The sequence below is a fragment of the Leopardus geoffroyi genome, chromosome B4 (assembly GCF_018350155.1).
Source record: "Leopardus geoffroyi isolate Oge1 chromosome B4, O.geoffroyi_Oge1_pat1.0, whole genome shotgun sequence".
NCBI classification, from domain to species: domain Eukaryota; kingdom Metazoa; phylum Chordata; class Mammalia; order Carnivora; family Felidae; genus Leopardus; species Leopardus geoffroyi.
In genome coordinates this window covers 60,544,699-60,554,290 of record NC_059341.1, presented here as the reverse complement: position 1 = coordinate 60,554,290, position 9,592 = coordinate 60,544,699, and the positions used below count along the sequence as shown (strand labels likewise).

Below are 9,592 nucleotides of genomic sequence, written 5' to 3'. Positions count from 1 at the left end.
ATAAACAGAATAATATATGATCCCAATGTCTGGTTTTTTTCACTTAGCAAAATCTTCTTAAGGTTCATTTATGTTGTAGCATGAATCACTACTTCATTCCTTTTCATGGCCAAATAATGTTCCCTTGTGTTTATCTACTCATCGGTTGACGGTCATTTGGGAAATTTCCTCTTTGGGGTTTTATGGATAAAACCACTATGAGTATTTGGGTAAAGGTTTTGTGTACATATAAGTTTTTATTTCTCTTGGATATATACTTAGAGATGGAAATGTTGGGTTAAATAGAAACTCTGTGTTCAACTTTTTGAGGAAGTCCTAAACTGTTTTTCAAAGTGTTGTGCCATTTTACATTTGCACTAGGAGTGTTCGAAGGTTCCAAAATCCAAGGAAAAACATTTGTGACTTTGACCAATAATTGAACATCCATTAAATGTATGGCAGAGGGCTGTGCAACATAGAGAGTGATAGATAGATTGTCATATACAAATCCCCTGGATAAACAGAAACCTCTGTTTCTTTTAATAGTTCATGTTTAATGCCTTGGAGGCCCCAAACAGTAACATCATTTGTGTAGACAGAGGAGGATTTCTATCATATAGGAGGCATTTCTAAGTTGCTAAGTACCCTTTTCCAAAGGAGAACGCAGACATAAAGAGATCTGTCAGCTGCATGGTAGGACAATGACTGGGTCCAGTTTATCTCAACACTTACAGGCCTTGTGCTAGCATTTCCTGGATTCTGGGTCTAACACTCTATTGTCTTCTTTCCTGCAGGCTTTCTAAACACACATATTTGAACATTAAGCTTATTTTTCTTTCATATTCCATTGTATGGCCGTAAGTCTCAACCAAAACCATCTATGAATTGTAAGACATCTCTGACCTATAATTTAAGCTTTGGTCAGTTGCACAGTTTGAAATACACCACTCTGCATGTCCTGAGCTCCTCTGCCTTTCTGTAAACCCGGCTCTGTGAAGATTCCTCGGGTCGCAATTCTTTGATTGGGTTGCTAGTGTCCTAAACGAGTTTGCCTTCTCCAGGTCTCCCAGCAAAATAGAGCAAAAGGCTTCTAAAATGATATGATGAGGGGTACAAACACAACAGAGGAGTGGAAAGGCGTCCTGACACCACTTTCATTTGTCACCGCTGGAGCTTTAAGGGTCAGCAGACGTTGTCTGGGAGATGGTGACGGTGGGCTCCCGAGGTGGAAGGTTAAACCTTGGGTTGGGGTTAAGGAAGTGCAGGAGGCGTGGCTTGGAGACTTAAGAGAAGGTTCACCTCCACAGGTTGGCCACAAAAACTGCTGGCTCCTCAAGTGATGTTTACGTCCATTGAAGTTCGCACCCACCTGGACATCAGCTGACAGGTCAGGTTTCACTAACTCCGTATACTTGGGACAAAAACCCAAACTACATACTCCAAATAGAGACAGAGCCTCCCTTCCTTCCCTCCAGCCTTCCCTTTCCTCCTCCCCTGCTTCCTTCCTTCCTTCTCCTTCTCTTTCCTCTCTTTATTTTCTTTCTTTATTATGTATTTATTTTCTATTTCTATTCCACACCCTCCACCCCCCACTTCACCTTCTTCTCCCTACGTCGGCAAATTACCCTCCCCCACCCCACCGATCCGACCCCGGCTCCACCTTTTCATCTCCTGGCGCTTAGCAGGCTCACTCCACCGCGCGCGACCCTCGCGCCGGTCAGGCCAATTCTCACCCTCCCTGCTCCCTTAAAAGCCCAGGGAAAACGTCTTGGCCCCACCATCATGCACTTTGCCGGGAGGGGACTGTCGCACCCCAGGCCCATAAGCTCCAGGGCGGCTATAAACCTCCCTTTTCCTCGCTCTGGGGGCCCCCGCCGCCCCTCCAGCGCCGGAGGCTCACCACAGCGCGCCGCTTCCCGGGTGGCCCAGCCTCCCCAGAGTCGCCCCGCCCCGTTCCAGCTCCGCCCCCGGCCGCAGCTCGCTGATTGGCCTTCCACCTCCTTTCCCCGGGCTCCTCTCCTCCCCTCAGCCCAATGGGCATCGCCACCTGGTCCAAAAATTCCCCCAAGGGGACCAAGGGGCTCTGCCACCACCAGCTCCTGCAGAGCGGCGGGGACCGCCGCGGTGGGGCGCAGAACGAGGAGGGGACCCGGAGCGGGGGAGCGGAGGAGGCGGGAGGAGGAGCAGAGGTGTTGGAGAGAAAAGTTCTGAAAGGAACAGGAAACCTGCCGGGGAAGCGGCGGCTGCGGCTCTCGGGCCCCCCCGACCCCCAGGGCTGCGCACGTCGCGGGGCGTCCGCAGCAGCGGCTTCGCTCCGGGTCGGCTTCCCCGGCGCGGGGGCAGGGCTGAGCCACGACACTCGGTCACTCAGGCCGTGCCCTTCGCTGCCGCTGTCGGCGCTGCAGCTGTGCGCTCCGTTCCGCCTCTGCCGCGGCGGCTCCCCGGAGAGGGCGGCGAGGGCGCAGGCAAGAGGAGGGACGTCTACTTTGGAGCATGAAGCAGCATGTCTGATAAAATGTCCAGCTTCCTCTACATAGGGGACATCGTGTCCCTGTACGCGGAGGGCTCGGTCAACGGCTTCATCAGCACCCTGGGGTAAGCCGGGGACGCGGGCTGCGCAGCGCCCGCGCTCTCTCTCCTGAACCATCCCCGCCCCTGCTCGCGCCGCCGCGTCCCCCTGCTCTCGCCCGGGGGGTGGCCGGGCCGCGCGGCTGGGTCTGTGCGCCCGCGGACAGCGCCGGGCGCTCGGCTCGCTCGCAGGAAGCTGCCCGGAGGGGCACGACTTTCTCAGCAACTTCGTAATCTCAAGCTCAGAGACGCATCAAAAAAGGAGGAAGTGATTCAAAAGCCCCGAGACAGGCCCTGCGAAGAAGTCTTCGCTAGCTTCTCCAAGGGTTGTTTTGGTTAAATGTGTTTGTTTTCCCGAAAAGGTAGAACAATACTGCACCTCTCCCGGTCTTGGCGAGCGACCACCCCCAAACCCCTGTCTCTCAGGGTAGTCGATAAAAGTCCGTGGCCTTGGACATGAAACTCAGGCGACGTGGTGAGCCAAAGTGTGGCTTTGCCCCTGCGGGGGTTGCTCACCGTCACGTCTTCTCTGAAGTAATTTCCTTTCGGCTTTGCCAAACCCGGACTTGCCGTCAGGGGTAGCCCAGGGATGATGACTGCAGCTCTGTGACCCTTAGACGTCTCTGAGGGCCTCCTGGTTCTAGAACGCAGACCTGCTTTTCCCCTGTCCCGGGCCTTGGCCCACTGAAATCCTGAACTTCTCCTGGAACTCAGCCAAGTGCAGGGCTCTTGAGATTCGAGCTGACTTATGAATGGGGGAAATAGCTATATAAACATAACATGTGCTAGTTGGTTAAATAGGACTTCCTTGATGACTAGTATTTTCTCTCTGTCCTGATTGTGAATACCAGTTAGCAGTTTAAATATGCAGGCGGCAATGTGTTTTCATGCGCACGCATTTTTTTTTTTTTTAATTTTTATTACCTTGCGGTCTCAGTACTTCAGACTGCCCACTCTTTAGGATTTGAGGCTGCAGAACTGGTGTTTCCACTCCTGGCCGGTCACTGTTAGGTTTTAGGGCACATGACTTAACATGCAGTGTCCTTGGACCGTGACTGTGAGCCATATTATAACGGAGTGAGTGCCTACTCGACCGAGGTCGTGGAAGTCACCAGTACCTACACAGTTTGTGTTAATTGTGCATCTCCCCCGTAGGTGAAGGAAGGGAGGTAGATATAATTGATTCCCTTTAAGGTCAGTGTTAATCGTGAAACTGAAATGGGTAAGAAAAAATGTCAGTGGCCACTGTGTATGTTGGGTTTGTAACTCATGAGCCACCATTTGTTCCTGACAGAATTCACAGTACAAGGACATTTTTGTGCCCCCAGCACCATTTTGCAGATGAACTCTGTTGCACTTCACCTTTCCCCACCATAGACTTACTCTCTGGGTGGTGGGTAAGCAGGAAGGGCTCCAGGGCCAAAATGCTTAGGGTCAAATCCTGGCTTCTCCATGTGTGAATCTTATGACTGTGGGATGGGCAAGTTACAAAATTGCTCTGTATCTCAGTTTCCTCATGTCTAAAGTTGGGAAGAATGATGGTTTCTACCTCACAGGGCTTTGGTGAGGAAGAAGTGAGTTAATATATGTAAAGTGCTTAGCACAGTACCTGGCACATAGTAAGCACTTATGTGTCAGCTATTGTAATTAGCACTACCTTGGTTCCTGTGAACAATAGTTAACACTGGTAGACAAAATGATAAAAAAAAAAAAAAAAAAAGGACTAGGAATAGAGTATAAAGCCTAGACAAACAAAAGGCCATGTGTTTGTAGTGTCTCATTCAGCAAAGGTATGTGTTTATGTATCTATACACATAAAGAGTTATAGGTGGTAAATCAGGAAGCTGCTGCTTCAGCACTTGTGGACTCTGTCCTGCTCATTATAGAGATCAGGGAACTCAGGGGAAGAGAAATGAGGTGACTTACCTAAGAAACAGAGGATATTAATGCCAAAAGCTGGAACTGTAACCCCGTCTCCAGATTCCCAGCCGAGTGTGTGTTTCTTTGGCGACATATCATAATCTTTAAGCCTTGAGAAAAAGAAAGCTCTCGACCTTTAATGTAGTGTATGTTTGTGAAAATATTTATTTATATCCAAATTTCTCGCTGGTGTTTTGAAAGTTGCGTTTCTACAGAACATGTGTAGTATTATTTTTCTGTTAACAAATTGAGTCTTGTTGAGGTTAATATGACAAGACCTCTGTGTAGCTTGATTCTGAGGTGAGGAAGGATCTTCAGAAAAGCTGCCCTTCGTGAAGCTTGGTGCTTTGATTGGATATTCTTTTTCTCTAACCTGTGGAGCTAAAAATTTGGCTTAAAGTTTCTGATTTCTGTTTTAGCTCTTTATGCATTTGACACTTTCGATAGCATGATGGCTTTTCAAATTCAGCTTAAGAGAGTAGTTAATGAGAATTTAGTGGATAAGCATTTCAAGGTAATTCTTGGTAAAGATAGTCATCTGCAAACAAATTTTGTCTGATTTGAACATTTAGTGTGTAAGGAAGTTTTGGAGGATATGCATTATTATCATTTTGCTTTGGGGAAGTTTTGCAATAAGGTAATGAATTTTTCTGTTAAAAAAACAATCAGTTTCATTCTCGAAGAGTTTAGCAGGCTCCTCTTAGAGATACTTCCTACTGGATATGTGGGAGGAATTTTCTTAGGCTCTGTGACTGAGCTTCCAAGTTTGATTTCTCAGTGTGAGAAATTAGAATGCCCCAGTTGCAAAGATTTGCATTTCCTCTTTTTTCTCCAGTTATCCTTTAACCAGTACGTACCTGATGTTTCTGAATCCCGAATTGTTGCTGACTGAGGTATTTTTCTCCCAGCTTGTGTAGGTGCAAAAGGGGCCAGTTTGTATTTTGTAACTTAATTTTTCATCTAAACATCTATTTAAGAAACACTTATATTGATTTAAGGAAAACTGCTTTAAATCCTGTAGAATGAAGATGGTGAATATATTTTAAATAAACAAATTTCTGGCTAATGGTACATTTTAGGGTTATAATTTCTATTTTTTAAAAGGAAGGGAGGGAATTTTGGGAGCTGCTGTACAATTTTAAATGCAGTGGTAATAGTTCCTTCTTCCCTTTTCTATTTTCTTTATCCTGAGCCTCACTTCCCTGGTTATTGCCACATCTGACACTTCATATTTCTGAATATGATATCACCTTGAATATGATATCAAGGTCAATATCACCTTGACCAGTGATTAGGTACCATCCAGTGGGAATGAGCATAGCAGGACTTCCAGGGTGGGTGGGATAGAATCAGTAAAAAGGTATTTAACTCCTTCATTGTCTATTCTCCATATGGTTGAAAGGTTAGTAAATGACACATGTGCATATGAGTGTGTGTGTGTGTGTGTGTGTGTGTGTGTGTGTGTGTGTGTCTATATATGTATAAGTGATTGTTGCTTTTGGCTTGAGGTTTCTTCGCAGGATCTACCAAGAGTCAACACCCACTAGTTAAAGTCTCAGCAAACTATCAGATGACACTCATTGATGCCGTGACTACAGAGCATCATAATAATCTCTTAACCAGAGTGACAAAAAACTGGGGCCCTTATCTTTACTTGCTGCTTGATTTTTGGCCAATTCAGTGAACTTTTCAGTACCTTTGTTTCCATGTTCAATGATGGACGTTAGGTAGGGTGATGGCGTGTCACACAGTTTATAATTCTACCTTAATTCCTCGGATGAATAAAACTATAAATGCATACCTTTTATTGTTCCCAATTATAGTCCCTTGACTTTCCCTTCCTGATCTTTTTCTCTGTTTAATGTTTTTGGTATTTAAATATTTGCAGATTTGGTTTATTACTATCTTTTCTTCTGTCATTGAATTATGCTACTCTTATTACAGTTTTAAGATTCTTTCCCTTACTAGGACTGATCAGTGAAGAAAGAGTCAAGTAGATGAAGCAAGGCATGGTTATAGTCAACTTCTATTTTAGTATAATTTGCAGATTATCTTTAGTCTTTCCAACAGAACCCTTCCAAGTTAACAGCCAGTATTTCCTGCTGTAACTAGCTGTATAAACTTAGCTTTGTTTTGGTTGAGGCATATGCTATTTTGATAAAAAACATCTAAAAATCCATTGAATATTTGCATGTATGTTCAGTGGAGAGGAAGAAGACAGTATAATCTTGAAAACTTAGCTGTTTTGGAAAATCTAAGGGTTAGTAGTGTCATGTTATGGAACTTGAAATCTGCTCAGGTACAAAGACAGTTTCTCAAGTGGTGAACATAAAGTCTATTTTAAGCTAAAGTGGACTGTTTCTTAAACTTAGAAGTCATTAGAAGTCATTCCATAAATGACTTCTCTTTTAGCTTTTAGACCCTCTCTTGTGGATAGCTCGGTCAGGTAAACAACCATCCCTCCTCAAATGCCTGGCTTGGCTCTGATAGACTGAAACTCACAGGCAACTGCTTGATCTTTTTCTAGGTTTAACAGAAGCTTATTTTATTTTATTTTATTTTGTTTTTTGCATAGGTAACACATTTCATAATCACATTGTCCCCTTGGAACTGTCCTTGTACAGATGGTACAAGGGTAACTTACAGAATATAGACAGAATACTATAGACTCATAATTTAAAACTGAAATTCCAGGCAGAGGGTGTGTCTTCATATACAAATATAGAAAAAGAAGTAACAGTGGACATCTATGACAAATTTATGGCATAGTAACAGAATGAATTTTACTCCTTTTTTTTTTTTTAACACCAGATCTTGGTAACCGATCATCAGATTATAATGAGAAGTGTAACTTTAATGATCATTCATTCATTCATTCATTCAATGGATAAAACTATGCTTTTCAAATGTATTGATGCCTTTTTTTTTGTGGTTATCTTTCCACTCCCATGCAGATTTAGACTGGAAAGTTTTCAATATATGCCTTCAGAAAACCATAATTCTACTTGAAAAATACAAAACAACATACATGGGAAATAGTGACAGAAAATAGAACAGCGTATTAGCAGTTATGGCACCACATGGTGAATGGATAGGTGATTCCCATTTTCATTTTTGTATCTCCTATATCTCCCAGGTTCTATATATGTTTCTGTAATTAAACATCTATTACTGATACAGTTGGGAAAGCTAGCCAAAGTGAAAGTGATGTTTTGAAAGAGTCTTCAATTTCTTATTACTGTTAGTCGACAGTATTTATCTTAAAAAGCATAAATAAAGCATTGTACTGGTCATGGTCTGCAAGAAAACTATAGACGAGGAAACTGCATGCTACTGAAACAGATGGTCTTATGTTTACTGTAAACCCAACTTGTTTATAGCTATTATTGGTATTTTAAAATGTATTATGGGAAAATGACCAGTAATGCTGAGCAGTTATGAATGATTGATTTAACTTATACAGTAAATAAATAGTTTGTTTTATTTTAGAAGTCTGTTTATACATGTAAGAAGTAAGCACTTTAGCATGGCCGACTTGTTCATGTTCATAATCTTAGTAGTCACAATGAAACTTTTATTTCCTGAGTCAGCTTCTATAGGCGATAGTTTGTGAAGGATTTCTTTTTGTGTAGGTATGATTGAAATATTTTTCTTAAGTATCTTTGAAATGGATGATTAGCTCTCTCAAAATTTAAATCACTCATTGGTTAACAATGGCTATTTTATAGTTTATACTAACACACACCCACAGAAATCCAACCCTGAATAGGAATAAATTAAATTATGAGGCTATTTACAAAAAAGTTTAATCATAAAATTGAAAATGTGTCTACATCATGCATCAAGTCCATGTAACTTTCCTTGTGAGGTGGTTTATGCTGGAGCATGCTGCAGATGGAATCATTAATTCACTCAACAAATATTTAATGAGCCCTGACTATGTGCTTGGGATACAGTGTGAAGATATGCTGGATCTTATGTAGTGTGGATTCCTTTGAGAAGTTGGCTAAGACCTATGAGAGAGTATATGTATTTGACACCTTCTTTGCTCTTAGTGCTATAAATGCCACAGGGTAAAGAACTGTCATTTTAATCTTTGTATGCTTAGCACCTCACACAGTTCCTGTTTAATAAATGTTTGTGAAGTCAGCGTAGTAACTATTTAGTGATGGGGGTGAGACTGATATTGAATAACCACAACATAAGGCAATTCTTTTCAAATGTCATAAAGATGGTTAAAAACAGTATTGTAAAGAAGTCAGAAGAAGATTCTGTTGCTTCTTGCTGGTATGATCTCGGTGGGGGGGGGGCGCTTCGAGGAGGAGGTCGTATTTAAGCTGAACTTTGAAAGATCATTAGGATGGATATTTGTCTCAAATATGTACCCATAATTTGAGCACGTATTATTTTTTTATTTTAGAGAGAAAGAGAGAGAGAGGGCACAGGTGGGGGAGAGGGGCAGCCGGGGAGAGAGAATCTTAAGCAGGCTCCGCACTGAGCGTGGAGCCAGACGCGGGGCTCAGTCCCACAACCCTGGGATGATGGCCTGAGCTGAAATCAAGAGTTGGATGCTTAACTGACTGAGCCACCCAGGTGCCCCTTGATATATATTTTTGATGTTTTTTTTTTCTACATTTAAAAAGAGGCTTGGTGAAATTTTACTGTCGATTTTTGATAGCTCCAAAAAAGGAAGCAAACAATTGGATATTTTTGAGATATGAAAAGATAGAAGACATGATCAAAGAAGATATTTTATGCTAATTTCCAAATATGAGAAGTTTAAGTTTGGCTCAGATCCTCTGAGTTGTTTAGACTGCCTTCAATCTTTGTCACATACACTGAATTTACTGAGACCCGAGATAATGAGGGCATGTTATAAAGAAGAAACCCGGGAATTATTTGGGGGAATTTATACAATGCTTCCAGCTTCTTAGGATATTATATATTTACTCCTTTCCCCTTATTTTTCCTTGTCCCCAGTGTTTCATAGTTTTTCTTCAGGAATCATGAACCTAATTAGAGTCTTACAGATCCCTGGAAATTTAGGCAATAAGGACAACTTTTTATCTAACATAGTTCTAAATTTCTTGGGATGCAAAAAAAATAGTTTTGTTTTTTGTTTTTT

General features: G+C 42.5%; 1 protein-coding gene across 5 annotated transcripts in view; it reads left to right on the top strand.

Annotated features, from left to right (window-relative positions):
- The first annotated feature begins 2,069 nt into the window (after window positions 1-2,069).
- The window catches only part of ITPR2 (inositol 1,4,5-trisphosphate receptor type 2), a 508,939-nt gene continuing 501,416 nt past the window's right edge, over window positions 2,070-9,592 (top strand). For 4 of the 5 annotated variants that reach the window (XR_006708628.1, XM_045463013.1, XM_045463012.1 and 1 more), the window contains exon 1: window positions 2,070-2,574. Coding sequence is in view for 3 of the 5 variants with exons in the window: in XM_045463013.1 (XP_045318969.1) it covers window positions 2,483-2,574 (92 nt within the window). In the remaining 2 variants the exon portion in view is untranslated. The remainder of the gene's footprint in view (window positions 2,575-9,592) is intronic. The other variant, XM_045463015.1, reaches the window with a different exon arrangement.